The sequence below is a fragment of the Macaca nemestrina genome, chromosome 7 (genome assembly GCF_043159975.1).
Source record: "Macaca nemestrina isolate mMacNem1 chromosome 7, mMacNem.hap1, whole genome shotgun sequence".
NCBI classification, from domain to species: domain Eukaryota; kingdom Metazoa; phylum Chordata; class Mammalia; order Primates; family Cercopithecidae; genus Macaca; species Macaca nemestrina.
This window is the reverse complement of record NC_092131.1, coordinates 152,591,333-152,616,982: the sequence shown is the minus strand read 5'-3', so window position 1 is coordinate 152,616,982 and position 25,650 is coordinate 152,591,333. Positions and strand designations below refer to the sequence as shown.

The 25,650-nt window shown below is 36.4% G+C and overlaps 1 protein-coding gene across 10 annotated transcripts in view; it reads right to left on the bottom strand.

Moving 5' to 3' along the window:
- LOC105490614 (family with sequence similarity 227 member B) overlaps window positions 1-25,650 on the bottom strand; it is a 283,260-nt gene that overhangs the window by 186,969 nt on the left and 70,641 nt on the right. For all 10 annotated transcript variants that reach the window (XR_011625306.1, XR_011625305.1, XM_024795556.2 and 7 more), the window contains one exon: window positions 3,132-3,269. Coding sequence is in view for 8 of the 10 variants with exons in the window: in XM_024795556.2 (XP_024651324.2) it covers window positions 3,132-3,269 (138 nt within the window). In the remaining 2 variants the exon portion in view is untranslated. The remainder of the gene's footprint in view (window positions 1-3,131; window positions 3,270-25,650) is intronic.

Here is a 25,650-nt window from a genome sequence, read left to right as displayed (position 1 = left end):
GAACCTCACAATAATTATGTGGAATAAAAAATGTTAGTTGAAAAACAGCATGCACTCTATATAATTTCATTTATGTAAAATTCTAGAAAATTGCAATCTAACCTATAGTGACAAAAATCACATAAATGATTGCCTGGGAATTGGTGGCAAGAAGGAATTACAAAAAAAGCATAACGAACTTTTGAGAGAGATAGATATGTTTTTTAGTTCAAATTGTAATGGTTTTAAAAATTTATACATATGTCAAAACTCATCAAATTTTACACTTTAAATATACGCAGTTTATTGTACACCAATTAGATCTCAAAAAAGCTGAGAAAAACATGTAATTATTTGAAACAAAAGTCATGACACTATATAACATGAGGCTATTATTTATGTAGATATATTTGACAATAGCACAAAAGACAAGGGGGTGTATATGTAACTATACTGCTCCAAGGTCCTACATTTTAAGTGAAGTAGGACAATATTAACTTTAGATAGTATTTTGATAATTTAAGAATGCATTTTGTAAGCATTAAAGTGGCCTCAAAAAATACAAAAGTGGTATAGGTAAATAGCCAACAGAGGAATTAAAATAGAATGACAAAAATATTCAATTAACCAAAAGAAGACAGGAAAGTATAACTGAAAAACAAAGAACAGATGGAATAAATCTCTAAACAAATAGAAACTAGTAGAAATAAGATTAACCATATCAATAATTACTTTAAACGTAAATGAAGTAACACTCCCAATTAAAGTGAAGAGATTGTCATCCTGAATTAAAAAAAAAACAAGACTCAACTACAGTTGATTTACAAAAAGTATGCTTTATAAGAACATGAACTAGTTACATGTAAAATGATGAGAAAAGATACCATGTGAACCATAAGCACTGGAAATCTGAAGTGTCTATATTAAGATCGGACAAAATAGAACTCAAAAAAAGGAGAATTATCATAGTTACAAGGGAACATTTTATACTAAAGGAAAAACTTAATAAAAGTATATTTGCTCAATAATTTTAAAATGGCTACTGCAAAAATCAATAACATTAAAGGGAGAAATAGATAATCCTAAAATTATATTTTAATATCCCCTCCAGTAATTAACAGAACTAAATAAAATATCAATGAAGACATAAAATTAGGGTGAGCAAAATTTTTCTATAAAAGGCAAGTCAGTATTATAGGATTTTCAGACCAATGTAGTCTCTGTCGCATATTCTTTATTTTGTTTTATGTTTTTGTTTTTTTACAACCCTTAAAAATGTAAAAACCATTCTAAGTTCATAGAATGTATAAAAACATGCTACACACCAGATTTAATCCACAGGCTACAGTTAGCTGACTCGATACAGAAGATCTGAATAATACTATTAGCCACCTTGATCTGAGATTTTTTTTTTTAACTGCAGATATACATTCTTCTCAAGTATAAATGGAATGTTCACCAAGACAGACCACATTCTGGACCATAAAACAAGTCTCAATACATTGCAAAAGATCATACAGAGTATGTCCTCAGACCACAGTTTTTTAAATTAGAAATCAGTAATTTTAAGATATCTAGAAAAGTCCCAAACATTTGGAAATTAAACAACACTTTTCTAAATAACCCTACTTTGACCTACTGATGGGTCAAAGTAGGAATTAGAGTAAATATTAGAACATTTTAAATTAAGTGATAAAATACAACATATCTAAATACAACACACTTAAAGCAGTGCTTAGGGAAATTTAATCTTTAATTGCTTATGTGAAAAAAGAAAAAAGAAAATGATTCAAAGAACAAGGAAAATATAAATAATTGGTAGGTAAAGGATATATGGAGTTCTTTATGCTATTCTTATCACTTTTCTGTTACTTAAAATTAAAAAGAAAATGGAAAGTTCATAAAAAATCTCTTAATTTAGTTAGTCACATGTGAGGGTGAGAAGCAAAAACAGATAAACAAAATTGGCTCAAGGTAGTAGACTATTCCTCTTTCTATTAGAAATCCCAGAAATGAGACCCCCACCCCCCAGAACAAATATGTACGAAGTTTTGTTAAACCACTGAGGGTGACAGCAAACAAGAAAATTTCTTGTAACTAATAAAAGATAGAAATCATATTGGATGATATATACTGGGATAAGAATACAGAAGACCACAGTTAAAACAGTGATGCTCTAAATTCAAAATTCTCAGATCTGAAGAATAATAATTAACTAATTAAATAATTCCAGAATCAGAGATTAACTAAAGAATAACTTCCCAAAGAGTAGGTTGGGTAGGTTAATTCCTCCTCTTCCTTGGCCTATATCAAGGTATAGGTTAGAAAGCTATTTCCCTCTGCATTAGTGGTTTGTTAACATTGCCTGCACATGAAATCATCTGAGGCACTGAGGAGCTTTAAACATTACTCAGCCTAGATTCTAATTTAACTGGTCAGACATGAAACCTGAGCATTAGACTTATGTTTGGTATTAAAGAAATAGCATAAACAGGAGGGAAATAAACTTGCCTTATAAAGTTTATTAATGTAGAGTAACTGAGGACTTTGGTCCTGGCACAAGAATTTGGCATGTGGCTCAAAGGAACAGAAAATAATATTAAAATGTAAATGAATGGGTATTTCAAGTAGGCTATAAGTGGACTATTTAATAAATGGATCATTTGGGAAAAAAAACCCCATCATATTGGAATACAACTATGCTGCTTATAACAAAGAGTTAAATTAAATATGGAAATTTAAAAATACTAGAAAAAATGTAGGTATTTTAATAATCTTAGTTAAGTCTTGACAAACACACCACAAAACTGAAACCCTAAAGAAAACATAATTTAAATGAACAAAGTAAAAAATGTAAATTTAACTATTGAGACAACACATGATTAACAGTTAGCAACACAAGTAAAAGTGAGAATATCTGTAGTATACATAAAGACAAAAAGGATAAAAATTTTAAAAAATCATTATTTTATAACACGCAAATGGAAAAAGGACTTAAGTGTGTACCACTATAACATCAATCTATAAATCAAATGTTACTAAAATAACATTTAAAAATAAATAAGTAAATCATTAGAAAATTCTGCCTAATAAATAACTTAATTGATTTTTGCTACCGATTCCATTTTGCAGTATACAAAAACTTTACTTACTAGTTGTTATACGTTCTTGACTGTCTGCAATTCTTTCCTTTACTGATTTTGCAGGTGCTTTTTTGCTACCGTGAATAGTGGTTGTGGCGAGTTCTTTCAGTTTCCAGTGGGTCCAAAAGCCTTTTTGAGGTTTTAAACCTGTTAATATAAAATACATATTTAGCCAAATAAATTCGGATTTTGAAAATACCTTTTAATTTGTCAAAGCATTTTTATGATAATTATACATTTCATCCTCACAACAAAAAAGTTCCTTTTTTGTTCCTTTTAAGCTGTGTAGGATTAGATAAGTCATTTAACCACTCTAAACATCTGTATCCTCAGCAATAAAAATAAGAATAATATAAATTATTTTTAAATATATGTAAAGTATGGTAAATGGGAAGGCACTACACAAATATGAACTAATATTATTATTATTATGTTAATAATTATGACTATAAACTATCATGCTCATAAATGTAGCCAATATTTTCTCAGCGGTGAGTGTTCAATGAGGATTATTCACTAGACTGGGCCATCAAATTACAATTTTCTAAATGTTTTTAGATACAGTTATCACTTATTTAGCAGAAGACTTCAGTTTGATTCACTTGAGTGCTTCTAGATAGATTGCCTATGTTTTAAAATATTGTGCATTAAGAGAAAAATTGAAGTATAGCAAGGCCAACAGATCAGCAGATTGAGTTTGTAAAGATGGTTTATTAGTCACAGTTCCCAAGAGTAGGGGGATATCATGCCACAAGGGGCCACATGGGCAAGCCCTGGGGCCAGTCAGGAGACAGAGAAAGAGGGGATAACTGTGGGTAAGAGTCTTTATTGTGCTTTCCTTAGGAAGGAAGAGGCAAGGCAAGAAGGCCTATGGTTGACTAGTTTTAATAATTTCAGCAGGCTTAAGTGCGTAGGAGCTATGCCTAGTCTGGTACCTAGTCCCAGAGCCAAATAAAGTAAGAGCCAAATAAAGGAAATGGTTGTGTGTGACCTCTGAACTGGTTGGTTTAAAAATCAAAAAGCATTTAAAAAACATGCTCATGGGCAAGTTGCCTCTAGGAATTAACTAACCCAAGGAAGTACAGTCCTTCTAGGGTCATCAAGGTCCCAGATGTCCAAGTATCAGAATATAGAAAATAAAATACATGGTTAATACTGTCCAGTATTGAATAAACCCTACTTGGTCCTGATATATAAAGAGAGAGAGGGCGTACTATGTACCAAACTATGTGCTGGACACACGGGGCACAAAATTCATTTAAATCTAGTCCCTGTCTGCCATCAAGGCAGATGTGAAATTATTTAGCATAGTGCCTGATCCACAGTAAGCACTTAATATGTTAGTTTTACTGTTACTTTTTTTTTTTTTTTTTGCAAATTAGCCACTGGTTGATATCTGACTACATTCCAACATTATTTACAAGTTTTAATTAATACTGGTCACAAAACATGAATTGTTCCAAAGAATGACATTAATATAGAGCCACAACATTTGAAATTTATATTTTCACATTGCCAATTTTTAAAAACTAAACTCTAGTAGGATCTATTCAAGCATTTCCTAGGAAATTGTTATCCTATGGGATTTAGAAACAAATGGTATATAAAATAAGGGAGCTAAAAACCTAAAATGTCTTTGCAATTATTTGATAACTTACATATATTCTAATTTTCATTTTATAAAATTTATACAGACATATAATTTAAAGAGTGAAACTATATGTCAAACTATTTGTTTAATTTCCAAAGTCTCATAGTTCCTCACATATCCCCAACACTGCATCTTGCTTTCCAGAATCAACTATCTTTATTTGGGACCCATAACCATAACAGACAAAAAAAGGGCTATATTGTTAGATTTTGATGTGATAATTTTAGGCATTATCTATTGACGTCCAACTAGGAAAGATAAAAGATTTAATGATCTTTCACTATCTTATCTCATTATCACCACATACAAGCTAACTTCCTATTCTTTACATAATATCAACTGTTATAATTTTCATTGTGTGAATATCAGCATTTACATTATTATAACTACATAAAATCTTGTTGACAGCTAAACTAGTTCTCTCTTTTTGAATATACAGAATAATGTGGAGAATTGAGACTTTAAAAATGAATCTGCTATGCTTATTTTCTTAAGAAAATTTCTTTATCTGAAGTTAATAATTGTTGGATGTTTTGTTTTCTTATGTTCTATGTACTTATAATTAACTTAACTCCAAACTACTCCCCCCACTATTGTCTAAATTGCTTTTGAATATATTCAGATGCATCAGAGATTCTTTCAGTTTAATATTCTTGGAGACATGTCTCCCAAAGCCTGCCAATGTGCTCAAATCTGAACAAATTTTTTCATTAGGCTTGTGCAGTTATCATCTAGGGAGCTCCCTTCACCATTATTTTGGGGATTCAATTTACATGTCCCATGTGTTTAAGCCTCCAATCTTTGACTCTCATCTTAACCTCTTCGTTAATTTGTGCCTTATTTTGGTGTTTTTTTTCCTCCCATAACTTGATGAGAAAAGATGTATGTAAGTTAACAATGTCTTTAGTTCATCCTTACACTTACCTGACAAATTGGTTGGGTCTAGGGTCCTAGGTTATAAATAGTTCTCCTTTAGAATTTGCAAGACATTGTTCCATTCTCTTCCTTCTTTCAAAGTTGCTGATAAGAGGAACGATACAATTCTGTTTCTTAATCCTTCTGTTCTCTGGGAGTTTTTTTCAGCATTTGCTTTTTGTTCTCTGGGTTCTGAGGACTCACAACAATTTACTGTGGCATACAGCAATTTTTATCCATTGTCCTAAGCACTAAATAATCTCTTTCAAACTGGAAACTCAAGATTTTCAAGCATGGAAAACTTCTTGAAATAATTCTTTGATTATTTCTTACTTTTCTTTCTCTCTGTTCTCTATTTGAATATAATATAGAGAATTGAGATGTCAAAAACAAAAAGGCTTCTAAAGGGTTAGTTTCTTCCCATTTGAGATGGATGCCTAAATAGATCACTGGCCTTCAGTCTTTATACTTTTTTGGAAATACACATTAAAGGCCATAAATTACCTTCCAAGAACCTTAGCTGTCATCTTATATATTTTGAGACATAGTATTTATTCTTGTCAACTTGTTCAAAACTAGTTTCTATTTCTCTAATTTCCATTATGATTTCTTCTTTGAAGATTGAGTTAGTAGGCACATATTTCTTATTTTATTTTTTCATTAACTTTTAAGTTCCAGGGAACATGTGTGGATGTGCAGGTTTGTTACATAGGTAAACACGTACTATGGTGATTTGCTGCACAGATCCCCATCACCTAGGTACTAAGCCCAGCATCCATTAGCTATTCTTCCTGATGCTCTCCCTCCCTCTGCATCCCCCAAAGACCCTAGTGTGTGTTGTTCCCCTGCATATGTCCGTGTGTTCTCATTGTTCAGCTCCCACTTATAAGTGAGAACACGCAGTGTTTGGTTTTCTGTTCCTGGGTTAGTTTGCTGAGGAAAATAACTTCCAGGTCCATCCATATCCTTGCAAAGGGCATGATCTCATTCCTTTTTGTGGTTGCATAGTATTCCATGGTGTATATGTACCGCATATTCTTCATCCAGCCTATCATTGATGGGCATTTGGGTTGATTCTATGTCTTTGCTATTGTGAATAGTACTGTAATGAACATACATGTACATGTCTTTATAACAGAATGATTTATATTTCTTTGGGTATATACCCAGTGATCGCAATGCCTCTCCAGCAAGGGAACAGAACTGGGTGGAGGCTGAGATAGATGAGCATGTTATTAGGCACATATTTCTTTTTATTATTATTATACTTTCAGTTCTGGGGTACATGTGCAGAACGTGCAGGTTTGTTACATAGTTATACACAGAGGAACATATTTTAAATTTTCAACTTACATAAAGACATTTCCTATTTTTTGGTCATAGTTTCTAACATACTGCATTGCATTCAATGAATGATTCCATATGATTTAAATCTCTTGAAAGCTGGAAGTATTTGATTTTTGACTGAATATAAAAAGAATTTTTATAAATATTTTGTGTTTGAAAGTAATGTATATTTTTCAATTGTAGTGTTCTATGTGTATACATTACTTCATGCTTGTTAATCATGTGATTTAAATCGTTTATACCTGTCCTAGGTTTCATTTTTTTGCTTGCTTCTTCTATTAATTACTAAGAGTTGTACATTTCTTTCTGAACTATTTTTTGTCTTATCATTACCCACAATCTTCCAGAATTATTATGGCTATGCCAATAATTGAGATGATGTTCTTAGGTTCATACAAATTCTTTGATGAGGTGCCTATTCAATTATTTTTAAAATTATTTATTTATTTAACTTTACATTCTGGGATACATGTGCAGAATGTACAGGTTAGTTACATAGGTATCCATGTGCCATGGTCGTTTGCTGCACCTATGAACCTGTCACCTAGGTTTTAAGCCCTGCATGCATTAGCAATTTGTCCTGATGCTCTCCCTTCTCTCACCTCATCCGTTACTCCCTCAACAGGCCCTGGTGTGTGTGTTTCTCATCCCTGTGTTCATGTGTTCTCATTGTTCAACTCCCACTTAGGAGTGAGAACATGAGGTGTTTGGTTTTCTGTTCCTGTGTTAGTTTTCTGAGGATGATGGCTTCTAGCTTCATCCATGTCCCTGTGGAGGACATGATCTGATTCTTTTTTGTGGCTGCATAGTATTCCATTGTGTATACGTAACACATTTTCTTTATCCAGTCTATCATTGATGGGAATTTGGGCTGGTTTCACGTCTTTGATACTGTGAATAGTACTGAAATAAACATACACGTGCATGTATCTTTATAATATAATGATTTATATTCCTTTGGGTATATATCTAGCAATGAAATTGCTGGATCAAATGGTATTTCTGGTTCCAGATCCTTGAGGAATTGCCACGCTGTCTTCCACAGTGGTTGAACTAATTTACATTCCCACCAACAATGTTAAAGTCTTCCTACTTCTCCACAGCCTCACCATCTGTTGTTTCTTGACTTTTTAATAACCACCATTCTGACTGGTGTGAGATGGTATCTTACTGTGGCTTTGATTTGCATTTCTCTAATGATCAGTGATGTTGAGCTTTTTTTGATATATTTGTTGGCCGCATAAATATCTTCTTTTGAGAAGTGTCTGTTCATATATTTTGCCCACTTTTTGATGGGGTTGTTTGTTTTTTCTTGTAAATTTGTTTAAGTTCCTTGTATATTCTGGATATTAAACCTTTGTCAGATGGGTAGCTTGCAAAAATTTTCCCCCATTCTGTAGGTTGCCTGTTTGCTCTGATGATCTCTTGCTGTGCAGAAGTTCTTTAGTTTAATTAGATCCCATTTGTCAATTTCAGCTTTTGTTGCAATTGCTTTTGGCAATTTCATCATTAAATCTTCACCCATGCCTGTGTCCTGTATGATATTACCTAGGTTTTCTTCTAGGGTTTTCATGGTTTTTGGTTTTACATTTAAGTCTTTAAGCCATCTTGAGTTAATTTTTATATAAGGTATAAGGAAGGGGTCCAGTTTTAGTTTTCTGCATATGGCTAGCCAGTTTCCCCAGCACCTTATTAAATAGGTAATCCTTTCCCCATTGCTTGTTTTTGTCAGGTTTGCCAAAGATCAGATAGTTGTAGATGTGTGGTCTTATTTCTGAGGTCTCTATTCTGTTCCATTGGTCTGTATGTCTCTTTTGGTACCAGTACCTTGCTGTTTTAGTTACTGTAACGTTGTAGGAGAGTTTGAAGTCACGTAGTGTGATGCCTCCAGCTTTGTTCTTTTTGCTTAGGATGGTCTTGGCTATGTGGGCTCTTTTTTTGGTTCCATCTGAATTTTAAAGTAGTTTTTGCTAATTCTGTGAAGAATATCAATGGTAGTTTGATGGAAATAGAATTGAATTTACAAATTACTTTGGGCAGTATGGCCATTTTCACGATATTGATTCTTCCTATCCATGAGGATGGAATGTTTTCCCATTTGTTTGTGTCCTCTCTTATTTCCTTGAGCAGTGGTTTGTAGTTCTCCTTGAAGAGGTCTTTCATGTCCTTGTTAGCTGTATTCCTAAGTATTTTATTCTCTTTGTAGCAATTGCGAATGGGAGTTTATTCATGATTTGGCTCTTTGCTTGTCTATTGTTAGTGTATAGGAATGCCTGTGACGTTTGTACATTGATTTTGTGTTCTAAGACTTTGCTGAAGTTACTTATCAGCTTAAGGAGTTTTGGGGCTGAGATGATGGGGTTTTCTAAATATAGGGTCATTCCATCTGCAAACAGACATAATATGACTTCCTCTCTTCTTGTTCCATTTAAATATTTCACCCATTTTTAAATTGAGATGTTTGATTTCTTTTCAGTGAATTTTGAGTTCTTCATATGTCTCGATACAAATCTTTTATTATAAATATGATATGCCAGTGTTTTCTTCCAGGCTGTGAATTTTCTTTTCATTTCTATTACTAGTGTCAGTAATAGAAATGTAACAGAATTTCTTAATTTTGATTAAATCCAGTTTGTCAAGAATTTTATTTTATGCATTATGCTTTTGGTGTCTTAGCTAAGAAATTGTGCCTAACCTAATGTCACAAAAATTTCTTTCATGCTTTCTTCTAAAAGTTTTATAGTTTTAAGTTTTACACTTAGGGTTACAATCCATTTCAGTTAATGTTTGCATAGGTTAGAAGATTTGAATCAAAGTTTATTTTTCAACTTATGGATATCCAGGAGCTCCAGGACAATTTTTTGAAAAGACTACTCTTTTCCATTTAGGAAGATCTCAGCCATTATCTTCTCAAATATTTCTTTTATAATATATTCTCTCTTTTCTCCTTTAGGGATTCCAATTACATATATGCCTGACAGTTTGAGGTTGTCTTACAGCCCTTGAATTCTCTGTTTTGTGTTTTTCGCTCTTTTTTCTCTTTGTGTTTCAGTTTGGGTAATTTCTCTGATCTATGTTCAAGTTAATGGATTCTTTCCTTGGGTGTGAAAAGTTTATTTGATAAGTTTGTCAATGACATTCTTCATCTCTGTTCATGTGGTTTTCATTTGATCTTTTCTTAGAGTTTTCAATGTCTCTGCTGAAATTACACATCTAATTATGCATGTTATGTACCTTTTCCACTAAAACCTTTCACATATTAATTATGGTTATTTCAAATTTCCTGTCTGATATTCCAATATCTGAGCCTTACCTGAAACTGATTCTGTTGATAGCTTTTTTGCTTGACAGTGTTTTCTTTTTCTATGGCTTTTTTGCATACCTTATAATTTTTGTTGAAGACCAAATATACTATGTAGTATAGTAAAGATGAGGTAAGTAGTTTTCATGCCTGAAAATGGGCTTCTTCTTTTGCTCAAATTTAGTGTGAGATACTGACCAAATCTAGTCTAGAATGAACTGTGTTTATGTTTTCTTGTTGCTGTTACTACTTTTAGTACTGCATATGCTTCGAATTCCTCTTAGAATGGGAACTATTTTTCCAGAAGTGTTTTGCTGTGTTTGTCTGTTTGTCTATCAACTTTAGATCTTCTTTTTGTGCCTTCTCAAAAACAGTATTTTTATACACTGCTTTCCCCTCTCTCAGAAATAAACTGCTGATATTTGTTAGTTGATGTTTGTTAGATGGGTGGCAGTGGGATATCCTCCATTGCCCTGAATCAGCTCAGTGATGGGCTATGTTCCTGGGTCTTGGAATGGGGTCTTCTCAATGATCCAGACTTGTCCCAGCTGTAGCACACCTCTAATATTTTGGACCTAGTATGTAGTCCTGGCCTCACAAGTAAAGGGGTTTTTTCTCTGCTTCTTTCTTGTAGGTAAATCAGGTCTTCACCAGTTTTTTTTTTTTTTTTTTTTTTTTTGAGACGGAGTCTTGCTCTGTCGCCCAGGCTGGAGTGCAGTGGCCGGATCTCAGCTCACTGCAAGCTCCGCCTCCTGGGTTTAAGCCATTCTCCTGCCTCAGCCTCCTGAGTAGCTGGGACTACAGGCGCCCGCCACCTCGCCCGGCTAGTTTTTTGTATTTTTTTTTAGTAGAGACGGGGTTTCACCGTGTTAACCAGGATGGTCTCGATCTCCTGACCTCGTGATCTGCCCATCTCGGCCTCCCAAAGTGCTGGGATTACAGGCTTGAGCCACCGCACCCAGCCTTCACCAGTTCTTTAAGGACAACAGGGTTTGCTGTCCCCATGCCACGACTTAAAAAAATTTTTTTATTGTTATTTTTTACATAGAGTAAGGGCTTTATCCCTTTCCTTCAGTGACTGCTCTTCCATTCTCCCAGACATTCTCGGGATTGTCACACTATTCCTAAGCTTTCTTATGAGGTCCATGGTGTAAAAACATACACGTAGGGCAACTTCTCTTTTATCTGCACACTAACCTATGCTCAGCTTCTAGCAATTCACTAAAAATTTCTGCTAAATTGTTCTTACTTGATTTATGGCAAAGTACTGCATCTCCTCCAGGTAAACAAGGCTTGCATCCCCTCTCTGCTTGGAGGCTACTTTTTTAAAATAGATTTTGGATTGGTGCCTACAACCTTTGATGGGTTCAGGAAAGGTTTTGAAATTGCAGATAGTTCAGTGTTTTTTGGTAGAAGTGAGGGAGCAATATATTTTTAGCTTTCTAAATCCTAGGCAGAAGCCATAAGTAATGGCACAGATTTTAATCTTGCTTTTTGTAAGGCTAGGATGTGGAATTCAGTCATAAAGCTTGTGACATAGTCTAGCCAGTTATACAAAACCTTAAGGTTGTCTCTGTGGTGGGCAGAGGTAGCCTTCAAAGTCACCCATGTTCTAATCCCCCAAAACTATGAATATGTCTTGTTATATGGTGAAGGGTACTTAAGGGAGAAGACAGAATTAAGTTTGCTAATTGGCTGACCATAAAATAGGGTGATTATCTTGTTCAGGCAGGCTCAATGAATTCACAAGAATCCTTAAATATGGAAGAGAGAGGCAAAGCAGTCAGTGTCAAAGTGATGTGATATGAGATCAGACACTTACGGCTTTGAATATGGAAAAGGGCTATGAGGCAAATACAGGGAGTGTTTAGAAGCTACAAAGAAACAGATTCTCCCCTAAAGCCTCTAAAGGAACACATCTCTGTCAATATCTTGATTTTACTACAGTTGGACTTCTAACTTCCATAACTGTAAGATGTACATTTGTGTTGTTATAAATCACTAAATGGCAACTTGTTACAGCAGAAATAGAAAACTAATACAGCCTCTCATGATCCTTTTTTTTTTCTTATTGTGTATAAGTCACTTAGGCAATGAAAATTTCAGTCGTGAAAAAATGAACAAAAACTAAAGCCAGTTGTTAACGAAATTAATGGAACTCAGTATACTGTAAAGAGTCTAAGATAATGATTACTTCATCCTGAAGAAGACTATATGATACATTAAAGAGAACAATGAATATAGTATTTTAGATCTATAATACAAACATTTCGGCAACAAAGAAATAAGAAAAATATGTTCTATAAAATTCTTTCAACAAGTGCTGTTGCCAGTGCAAAATAGTCACAAATGAAAGATAAAAATCTATTTGGGTCACAAATATAAGTTGAGAAAATCATTTATGAGAATTAGACACAGAAAACGTGATTCTTGATGGATATAAACTGTTAGAGAAAGCAGTGTAAGAGAAATCTATACAAACACATTAATGATTAAATAAATCATAGAGGTTTTACTGCAGCTACTATTGCCTTTGTTTTCAATTTAACTTTTCATTAATTCATATAAATATTCAAAAATGAACAAATCATAAATGTATAGTTCAATTAATTTTTTACAAATTTAAAATATAGTGCTCACATAACCAGCACCTAGGAGTCCTCTGTTCCAGTTACTACCCATTCCAAGGGTAACTATTAGTCTCACTACTAACACAATACATTAGTTTTATAGATGTTGACCTTTATATGAACAGACTCATACAGCATCTACTCACTTGTGTCTGGCTTTTTCTTTTTGTTTAACTAAGTGTGTGTGACTTATCCATAATGTTGTATATAGATATAATTTGTTCACTCTTATTTTTGGTAATATTTCATTGTATGAATATTCTGCAATTTATGTAAACTTCATATTACTGATGGACATTTTTAAAGTTTCTGTCTTGATGATTATAGATAGGCCTGATATAAACATTTTGCACTTTTTTTGGTGTACAGAAATAGGCACATTTCTGTAGGGCATGTACCTGGGAGTCATACATATTCTGTGCCAAAAGTATGCGTATGCTCGGCTTTAGTAAATATTGGCAATTGTCCAAAATTATTGTATTAACTTACACTCTCACCAGCATGGTTATCTTTTATCTCAGAAAATATAGGTTTGTGTTTTTATAGGTTTTCAGGATGGCTGCCTATGGATGTTGAATGCCAGTATTCCTCAGAAAGATTAAAGTTACAGGTTGATGGTCATGACCTGAGTGAAAAGCTAAGGGAATTATGCTCAAAACTGTTGGAGAACACTGTATTAGTTCATTTGATATGGCTATGAAGAAAATACCCAAGACTGGGTAATTTATAAAGAAAAAAGAGGTTTAATGGACTCACAGTTTCACATGTGGGAGACCTCACAATCATGGCAGAAGGCAAAGGAGGAGCAAAAGTAGGTCTTACATGGCAGCAGGCAAGAATGATCATGTTCAAAGGAACAGCCCTCTATAAAACCTTCAGATCTCAGGAGACTTATTCACTATCATGAGAACAGCACGGAAAAAAACCACCCCCATGATTCAATTATTTTCCACTGGGTCCCTCCCATGACACATGGGATTATGGGCTACAATTCAAGATGAGATTTGGGTGGGGACACAGCCAAACCATATCATTCCACACCTGGCCCCTCCCAAAACTCATGTCCTGACATTTCAAAATACAATCATGCCCTTGCAACAGTTCCCCCAAGTATCAACTCATTCTGCCATTAATTCAAAAGTCTACAGTCCCAAATCTCATCTGAGACAAAGCAAGTCCCTTCTGACTCTGAGCCTGTAATACCACAAGCAAGTTAATTACTTCCTAGATAAAATGGGGGTACAGGCATTGGGTAAATACACCTGTTCCAAATGGGAGAAATTGGCCAAAATGAAGGGGCTACAGGCCCCATGCAACTCTGAAATCCACCAGGACAGTCAAATCTTAAAGCTTCAAAATGATCTCCTATAACTCCATGTCTCACATCTAGGTCATGCTGGTGCAAGAGATGGGCTCCCATGGCCTTGGGCAGCTCCACCCCTGTGGCTTGGCAGGGTACAGCTTCCCTCTTGGCTGCTTTCATGGGCTGGCATTGAGTGTCTGTGGCTTTTATAGGCACATGGTGCAAGCTATCAGTGGAGCTACCATTCTGGGGTCTGGAGGACAGTGACCCTCTTCTCACAGCTCCACTAGGCAGTACCCCAGTGGGGACTCTGTGTGGGGACTCTCACCGCACATTTCCCTTTCACACTGCCCTTGCAGAGGTTCTCCATGAGGGTCCACCCCTGCAGCACACTTCTGCCTGGATATCCAGGCATTTCCATAGATCCTCTAAAATCTAGGCAGAGGGTACCAAACCCCAATGCTTAACTTCTGTGCACCCGCAGGCCCAACACCATGTGTAAGCCACCAAGGCTTGCACCCTCTGAAGCAACGACCTAAGCTGTACATTGTATGTTGGCCCCCTTTTAGCCATGGCTGGGACACAGGGCACCAAGTTCCAAGACTGCACAAAGCAGCAAGGCACTGGACCCAGCCCACGAAACCACTTTTTCTTCCTAGGCCTCCCAGCTTGTGATGAGAGGGGTTCTGTGAAGACCTCTGACACACCCTGGAGATGTTTTTCCCATTGTCTTGGCAATTAACACTTGGCTCCTCATTACTTATGCAAATTCCTGCAGCTGGCTTCAATTTCTCCTCAGAAAATGGGTTTTTCTTTTCTGTTGCATTATTGGGCTGCAAATTTTCTGAACTTTTATGCTCTGCTTCCCTTTTAAACATAAGTTCCAATTCCAAGCCATATATTTGTGAATACATAAAGCTGAATGCTTTTAAGAGCACCCAAGTCACATCTTGAATGCTTTGCTGCTTAGAAATTTCTTCTGCCAGATACTCTAAATCATCTCTCTCAAGTTCAAAGTTCCACAGGTCTCTAAGGTAGGGGGAAAATACCATCAGTCTCTTTGCTAAAGCATAGCAAGAAACACTTTTGCTCCGGTTCCCAATAAATTCCTCATCTCCGTCTGAGACCACCTCATCCTGGACTTTATTGTCCATATCACTATCAGCATCAAAATGCTGATAGTCAAAGCCATTCAACAAATCTCTAGGAATTCCAAACTTTCCCACATCTTCCTGTCTTCTGAGCCCTCCAAGTCTCTAGGAAGTTCCAAACTTTTCCATATGTTTATGTTTTCTTCTGAGCCCTCCAAACTCTTTTAACCTCTCTGCCTGTTATCCAGTTCCAAAGTCGCTTCCACATTTTTGGGTATCTTAATAGTAGTACCCTGCTCTCCTGGTGCCAATTTACTGTATAGTCTGTTGTCATACTGCTGTGAAGAAATACCTGAGACTGGGTAAATTATAAAGAAAAAGGTTTAATAAACTCACAGTTTCACATGGCCGGGGGACACCTCATAATCATGGTGGAAGGCAAAGGAGGAGCAAAGGTACATCTTACATGGTGGCTGGCAAGAGACAGCATGGGCAAGGGGAGCTGCCCTTTTTTAAACCATCAGATCTTGTGAGACTTATTTACTATCATGAGAACAGCATGGGAAAAACTCATCCCCATGATTCAATTACCTCCCACCAAGTCCCTCCCATGACACATGGGAGCTACAATTCAAGATGAGATTTGGGTGGGGACACAGCCAAACCATATCAAACCCCCAGGAAGAAGCTGGGCTGCAGGAAAGGAAGACAGCAAGAATCTGGTAAAGACTGATGCCTGGAGAACTTGAAGTCCCACTGAAAGGATAGGTGGAAATATTTCTTTGCTCCCCTCACCCCAAGACAGACTGCTGACCACTGAATTGTCAGAGTCTCTCTTCCCTTGTGAGCCCAAGCAATGCTGTTGGAGGTGACATGGGAACTTCCTGGGGGTGGAGCACAGGGTGGCCAGATTGTGCATGTGTGTTCACACCCCCCTCAAACCTGAATTGAGGTGGTGGGTGCCATACTGCTTGTACACTTGTTGTGGGACACTCTCTCATCCAGGGAATCTTAGCCCTGTGCTGTTGCATCACCAGATCACCTGGCAACATGCTCTGGAACACACTCTGACTTTGGCAATCACAGGGAACCAGCAAGACCCTAGGGAGCTGCAGGATTCCTGGAGACCTAGCCCTCAGCATGGGCTACCCCAAGGAAAAGGGGGAGTACAGCCCATTAAAGTGCCATTTGAAACAAAGGAAACATGAGTGTGTGGTGATCTCTGAAAGGGGCAATGTTGTTCTGCCTAGCAAAAGGACAGCACCAGTGACTGAGAATGGACATGGAGAGGGGTTTATCTCTTACTCCCCTTCTCTACAGCTATGGATATAGCCAAGGATTTCCCCACTGGGAACTAAAGCAAAGGAACTTGGAGACAGCCTTTCCTATGCTATTTGTGTCAGTTGCACCTCCCTGAAAGTGTGCCTGCTGCCACCTGAGCTTGCACAAAGGGAGGACTCATCTCCCCTTCCTGCAACAGAGTGCAGACCAGCTGCAAAGCTGTTTGGAGCTGAGGAGAGAGGTTCCTCCCCAAGCCATTTTGGGGGCTACTAGACGGGCATTTTCTGTGGACCTAGTCACATTGCGGTCTTGAGATAAAGAACAGAATCTATTTTAACTGAAGCTTGCAAGCCCTATGACAGGGGCATGATAGGAAAGCAAATTGTATTTCTACCTGCCAAAGATGAGGAGATGGTGCAGCCCCCACCCAATTTCTCCACCCCAGACCTCAGCACATTCAACCATGAACTCCCTCCACCACCCGTATCAGGGCCGCATTTCCACTCATTATCAAGATACTGGAGGATGATCTGGCTTCCACTCTTAAGCACCACCTACTGTACTTGGGACTGAACTGCACCACCATATAACCTGCTGAAGTACACCATGCTAGGGCAGGAGATAAGCTTCCTAAGACGTCCACACTCTCAGCCCCACAGAAGACAGTGAGTCAGCTCACACACCAATACACAGCTACAACAAGAGCCATTTGAGAAAATCATGTCCGAAAACTATCTATAAGCAAGGAACACATAACAGTGTCTTAGTCCCTGGAGATCACCCAGGAACAAACCAAAATGATCATACACAACATACACTACAGTCAGACTCACAAAGGAGAAAAGAATAAAAAATTTTAAAGTCCCATCTAAATGATAGCAAATTTAAAAATAAGAAGTGATAGCTTCTTCAGTTGAGAAGGATTCTGTGCAAAAACTCTGGAAGCAAATAAGACAGAGTGTTTTGACATCCCTAAAGGAATCACACTAATCTATCTAGTAATGTATATGAACCAAATGAAAACTCTAAAATGACACATAAAGAATTCAAAATATGGATTGTATGGAAGCTCAATCAGACCCAAGATAAAGTTGAAAAACAACACAGATAAAAAATTCAGAATATGAAAGATGAAATAGATATATTTTAAGGAACCAACAGAACTTCTAAAAATAAAAAACTCTTTGAAACCATTTCAAAATACGGTTTAAAGCTTTAACAATAGACTAGACCAAGTAGAAGAAAAAAATTTCAGAGCTTGAAAACTAGTCTTTCAAATTAACCCAATCATACAAAAAAAAAAAAAAAAAAGAAATAATTTTTAAAAATGAATGAAGTCTTTAAGAGATACGGGATTATGTAAAGCAACCAAACCTATGATTTATAAACATTTCTGAGGGAGAAGAAGAAAAAGGAATTTGAAAACATATTTGAGGGAATAATTCAGGAAAATTTCCCTGATCTTGCTACAGATGAACACATCCAAATACAAGAAATTCAAGGACACCTGGGAGATACTATACAAAACAATCTTCACTAAAGCATACAGTAATCAGACTTTCCATCTCTACTCTCCATACAGTACTCAGACTCTCTTTCTTTTACTCTCTTCAATGTGAAAGAAAAAATCTTAAGAGCAGATGTAGAGAAGCAGCAAATCAACTATAAAGAAAATCTCATCAGACTAACAGCAGACTTCTAAGCAGAAACCTTGAAGCTAGAAGAGAGGGCCTAGGGTTAGTCTTCTTAAAGAAGTGTCTTCAAGACACTTACAGCGTTTAAAGAAGTGTCTTTAAACACAGACACTTCTTAAAGAAAACAAAAAGTCAGCTGATATGGTTTGGCTTGGCCCATCCAAATCTCATCTTCAATGCCCACATGTTGTGGGAGGGTTGCAGTGGGAAGTAACTGAATCATTAGGGTAGGTTTTTCCCTGCTGTTCTTGGGATGGTGAATAAGTCTCACAAGATCTGATAGTTTTAAAAATGGGAGTTTCCCTGCATAAGCGCTCTCTTTGCCTGCTGCCATCCATGTAAGACATGGCTTGCTTCTCCCTGCCTTCCACCATGATTGTGAGGTCTCCCCAGCCATGTACAACTCTAAGTCCATTAAATCTTTTTCCTGTATAAATTACCCAATCTCGCGTATGTCTTTATTAGCAGCACAAAAACAAACTAATTCAGTAAATTGGTACCAGTATAGTGGGGCACTGCTAAAAAAATAACAAAAAATGTGGAAGAGACTTTGCAACTGGGTAACAGGCAGAGGTTGGAACAATTTGGAGGGCCCAGAAGACAGGAAGATGTGAGGAAGTTTGGAACTTTCTAGAAATTTGTTGAATGGCTTTCACTATCAGCATTTTTATGCTAATAGTGATATGGAAAATAAAATCCAGTCTGAAGTGGTCTCAGATGGAGATGAGGAACTTGTTGGGAACTGGAGCAAAGGTGACTCTTGTTATATTTTAGCAAAGGAACTGGTTGCATTTTGGCCCTGCCCTAGAGATCTGTGGAACTTTGAACTTGAGAGACATGAATTAGGTTATTTGGCAGAAGAAATTTCTAAGCAGCAAAGCATTCAAGATGTGACTTGGACCCTGTTAAAAGCATTCAGTTTCAAAGGGAAACAGAGCACAAAAGATCAAAAAATTTGCAGCCTGATGATGAAATAGAAACGAAAATCCCATTTTCTAAAGAGAAATTCAAGGCAGCCACAAAATTTGCATAAGTAACGGAGAGCTAAATGTTAATCCCCAAGACAATGGGGAAAATGTCTCCAGGGCAGTCAGAGGTCTTCATGGCAGCCCCTCCTATCACAGGCTTGGAGGCCTAGAAGGGAAAGATGGTTTTGTCAGCTGGGCCCAGTACTCTCTGCTCTGTGTAGCCTAGGGACTTGGTTCCCTGTGTTCCAGCCACTCCAGTCATAGCATAAAAGGGCTCAGGTGGTTTGTTCAGGGGGTAGAAGTCCCAAGCCTTGGCAGCCTCATGTGTTGAGCCTGCAGGTGCACAGAAGTCAAGAATTGAGGTTTGGGAACCTCTGCCTAGATTTCATAGGATGTATGGAAATGCCTGGATGCCCAGGCAGAAGTTTGCTGTATGGGAGGGACCCTCATGGGGAACCTCTGCTAGGGCAGTGCAGAAGGAAAACGTGGGGTCAGAGCCCCCACAGAGTCCCTACTAGGGCACTGCCTAGTGGAACTGTGAGAAGAGGGCCACTGTCCTCCAGTCCCTGGAATGGTAGATCCACTGACAGCCTTCACTGTGCACCTGGAAAAGCCACAGACACTCAACGTCAGCTGGTGAAAGCAGCCTGGAGGAGGGATATACCCTGCAAAGCCACAGGTGTGGAGCTGCCCAAGGCCGTGGAAGTCCACCTCTTGCATCAGTGTGACCTGGATGTGAGACATGGAGTCAAAGGAGATCAGTTTGGAGCTTTAAGATTTGACTCCTCCACTGGATTTCAGACATGCATGGGGCCCGTAGCCCCTCTGTTTTGGCCAATTTCTCCCATTTTGAATGGCTGTATTTACCCAATGCCTGTACTCCCATTGTATCTAGGAAGTAACTAACTTGCTTTTGATTTCACAGGCTCGCAGGCAGAAGGGACTTGCCTTGTCTTGGATGAGACTTTGGACTGTGGACTTTTGAGTTAATGCTGAAATGAGTTAAGACTTTGAGGGACTGTTGGGAAGGCATTATTGGTTTTGAAATGTGAGGACATGAGATTTGGGAGGGAATCGGGGTAAAATGATACGGTTTGGCTGTGTCCCCACCCAAATCTCATCTTGAATTCCCACATGTCGTGGGAAGGACCCAGTGGGAGGTAATTGAATCACGCGGGCAGGTTTTTCCCTGCTGTTCTTGGGATAGTGAATAAGTCTCATGAGATCTGATGGTTTTAAAAACGGGAGTTTCCCTGCAAAGTTCTCTCTTTGCCTGCTGCCATCCATGTAAAACATGACTTGCTCCTCCTTGCCTTCTGCCATGATTGTGAGGCCTCCAAAGCCATGTGGAACTGTAAGTCCATTAAAACTTTTTCCTGTATGAATTACCCAATCTCGAATATGTCTGTATTAGCAGCATGAAAACAGACTAATAAACCAGCCAATCATTTTACATGCTGCCAAACTGAGCTTCCTAAATGAAGGAGAAATGAAACACTAAGGTAATTTGTCACCATTAGACCAGTTTTACAGGACCTGCCTATAACAGACCCATCAAATGTGTACAGATACCTAGAGACTCAAAGTTAAAGGGTGCAGAAATATATACACACACACACACACACACACACACACACACACACACATAACAGAAAACAAAAATGAACAGGAGTAGTTACTCTTAAATCAAATAAAGCAGACTTATTTAAAACAACAATGGTAAAAAAAAAAGACAAAGAAGGACATTACATAATACTAAAGGGTTCAATTCAGTAACAATCTTAAATATATATGAAGCCAACCCTGGAGCACAAAGATTCATAAAACAAAGAACACTAAACCTTAGAAAAGAGATGGACAGCAATACAATAATAGTGGAGGACTTCGACACGCCACTGACAGGCCTAGATACCATCAAGGTAGAAAATCAAGAAAGGAACTCTGGACTTAAACTTGACTCTAGACCAAATGAACCTAATAGACATTTAAAGAAGATTCTACCCAACAATTGTAAAAAACACATTTTTTTCTCATCAGCATATGGAACATTTTCCAAAACTGACCAGATGCTTAACAATAAAGCAAGTTTCAATAAATTTTAAAATCTGAAATTGTATCAAGTATCTTATCAGACCACAGTGGAATAAAATTAAAAATCAATCACAAGATGAACTCTCAAAGCTACAGGGAAATGAAACAACTTACTCCTGAAGGACTTTTGGGTAAAATATGAAATTTGGAAAGCAATAAAAAATTTTTGAAATCAATGAAGCACACACACAATATACCAAAACATCTAAGATACGGTAAAATCTGTGCTGAGAGTAACGTTTACAGTGTTAAATGCCAACATCAAAAATATCAAGATCTCAAATTAACAACCTAACATTGTACCTCAAGGAACTAAAAAAACAAGAAGAAACTAAACCCAAAGCTACAAGAAGAAAATAAATCACAAAGATCAGAACAGAAGTAAATGTAATTGAGATTAAGAAAGTGATACAAAGTATTAATGAAATGAGAAGTTGGTTACTTGAAAGGAGAAACAAGATTGACACACCACTAGGTAGATTTATCAAGCAAAAAAAGAGAGAAGATTCAAATAAGCACAGTCAGAAATGATAAAACTGACTTACCACTGATATCAGAGAAATACAAAGGATCATCAGAGATTATTTTGAACATCTCTATGTGTACAAAGTAGAAAACCTAGGAGAAATGGAAAAATTTGGGGGAATATACAACCTCTCATGATTGAACCAGGAAGAAATAAAAATTCTGAACAGATCAAGAAGGAGTAAAAAATTGCATCAATTAAAAAAAAAAAAAAAAAAAAAAAGCCTAGGACCAGACAAATTCATAGCCAAATGTCACCAGACGTTCTAAGAGCTAGTTTCAATGTTATTGAAACTATTCCAAAACATCAGGGAGGAGGGAATCTCATCAAACTGATTCTACAAAACTAGTATCACCCAGTACCAAAATCAGGTAAGGACACCGTAAAAAAGAAAACTACAGTCCAATATCTCTGATGAACATGGATGTAAAAATTTTCAAAAAAACAACCAGCAAACTGATTCCAATAGCACATCCAAAAAGATAATGCATCACCGTCAAGTGGGTTTTATTCCAGTGATGTAAGCATGGCTCAAAATATGAAAATCAATACTGTGATATGCTATAACAACAGAATTAAAAACAAAAACCACTCAATCATCTCAATATATGCAGAATAAGCATTTAGCAAAATCCAACATCCCTTCAGTTATCCAAGGAACCATACCTCAAAATAGTAAGAACCATCAGACACACAGCCAACATCATACTAAATGGGAAAAAGCTGGAAACATTCCCCATGAGAACCAAAATAAGACAAGGATGCATGCTCTCACCACTCCTATTCAACACTGTACTAGAAGTTTGTCCAGAAAACTCAGGCAAGAGAGAAATAATAGAAGACACCCAAACTGGAAAAAAGGTCAAATTATTTGTTTGCTACGACATCATCTTTTACCTAGAAAACCTTAAATATTCCTCCAAAAGGCTCATAGATTTAATAAATGATTGCAGTTAGGTTTCAGGAAATAAAACAATGTACAGAAATCAGTAGCATTTCTATACACTGATAATGTTCAAGCTAAAACCAAATCAAAACTCAGTCCCATTTAAAACAGACATATACACAAAAATTAAATACCTAGGAATACACTTAACTAAGAAAGTGGAAGATCTCTACAAAGAGAAATACATAACACTGATGAAAGAAATCACAGAAGACACAAATGAATTTAAAAAATCACATGTTCATGGGTTGTAAGAATCAGTATCATTAAAATGACCATGATGCCCAAAGCAATCTACTGATTCAATGCAATTCCTATCAAATTACTAATGTCTTTTTTTGACAGGATTAGAAAAAGCAACTCTAAAATTAATGTGGAATCAAAAAATGCCTGTAAATCCAAAGCAATTCAGCAAAAACAACAAAGTTGGAAGTATCACATCACATCACATGACTTCAAGTTAAACTACAAAGCTACAGTAACCCAAATAACATAGTGCTGGTACAACAGAAACACAGATCAATGAAACAAAATAGAGAACCTATAAATAAACCCATATATCTACAACCAATTGATCTTTACGAAAATAAACAATAGAGAAAGAACACCTATTCAATAAATGGTGCTGGGAAAACTGGATAGCCATATGCAGCAAATGAAACTGGACCCCTATCTCTCATCATATGCAAGAATTAACCTAAGATAGATGAAAGACTAAAATATAAGAACTGAAACTACAAAATAATTCCAGAAAAAAAAAGTAGGAATAACTCTTCTTGACATTGTCCTGGGCAAAGAATTCATGACTAAGACTTCAAAGGCAAAGGCAATGAAAACAAAACAGACCCGTGAGATGTAAACTAAAAACCTTCTGCACAGCAAAAGAAATAATAAACAGAGTAAACAGACAATCTACAGAATGAGAAAAAGTATTTGCAAATTGTGCCTCTGACAAAGGACTAATTTTCACAATCTACAAACAACTCAACAAGAGAAAAACACTCCATTAGAAAGCGGACAAAGGACATGAACAGACATTTCTCAAAAGAAAACATAAAAGCAACCAACAAACATAAGGAAAAATGCTTAACATCACTGATTATCAGAGGAGCACATTAAAACCACAATGAGATACCATCTCAAACCAATCAGAATGGCTATTATCAAAAAATCAAAAAATAACAGATATTGGTAAAGATGTAGAGAAAAGGTAACACACACCATTGATGGGAATGTATAATACAGTAACCCCTATGGGAAAAGGCATGGAGATTTCTCAAAGAATTAAAAATAAAACTACCATTGAGTCCAGCAGTCCTACTACTGAGTATAAACCTAAAGGAAAGCAAATCACTATACAAAAAAGACACCTGCACTCATGTTTATCACAACACTATTCACAATAGCAAAGTCTTGGAATAAACCTAAGTGTCTATCAATGGATGATCAGATAAAGAAAATATGGAATATATACACCATGGAATACTATGCAGCCATAAAAGGGATTACAATCATGTTTTTGCAGCAATGTAGATGGAGCTAGATGTAATTATTCTATATGAAATAACCCAGAAACTGTAAACCAAATACCATATATTCTCACTTGTAAGTGGGAACCAAACAATGGGTACATATGGATATAAACATAACAAATGACACTGGGGACTCCAAAAGAGGGGAGGTTGAGAGGAGGGTCAGAGTTGAAAAATGAACTATTGGGTACAGTGATTACTATTTGGGTGATGGGTTTACTAGAAGCCTAAATATCACCATTACACAATATACCTATGTGACAAACCTGCACATGTACCTGCATCAAAAATAATCTAAAATAATCTAAAAGACAACATACACACAAAAGAAAATACAGGTTTGATTTTTTAAAATTAAACTTATTTGATATAATTGTAGATATACATACAGTTGCAAGAAATAATACAAGGAGATACTCCATACTTTTCACTCAGTTTCCCACAATGGTAACACCTTGTAAAACTATAGTGCAATATCACACTAGGATACAGACATTGATAGAATCAAGATACAGAACAGATCCATCACAAGTATCTCTCAAATTGCTTGCTTATATCCACACTTACTCTTTTTCCTTCCCAGTTTCTTCTCTCATCTCTAAATCTTGGCTAGTACTAATCTTTTCCCAATTTCTGTAATTTGAAGATTGTTATATAAATGAAATCAAATAGTATATGAACTTTTGGCACTGACTTTATTCACTCAGCATAATTCTTTAGAGACTTACCCAAGTTATTTCATATATCCATAATCCATTCCCTTTTCATTGTTGAGTAGTTTTCCATGGCACAGAAGCACCATAGTTTGTTTAATCATTCACCCTTAAGTTTTTATATGTGGCTATCTTATGAAACCCTTTTGTTCAAATTAGTTTTACTACTGACTGTCTAGAGTCTTCCATGGATATATCATATCATCTACAAATACAATTTTAATACTTTTTTGCAATTATTATGCTTTTAATTGATTTCTATTATGTATTTAGAAAATAATATATGTAACAGATGGAGATGAGGCAATATCAATTATCTAGGAGATTTACACAGAATGGTTTTGAAATCCTGTGGTAAATTCAGTTTGGAATGTTTACTTTAGGCCACTCCTATGGGTCTTCAAAGCATACTTTAAAGCATCAATAAAATCATTCCACATACAAACTGCCTAGCAAGAACACTAATATAAATGATCTATACTACTTAAATAGCAGAATAGGTAGTTCTAACTAAAGTAAACAAAAACTGATCTTGTTTC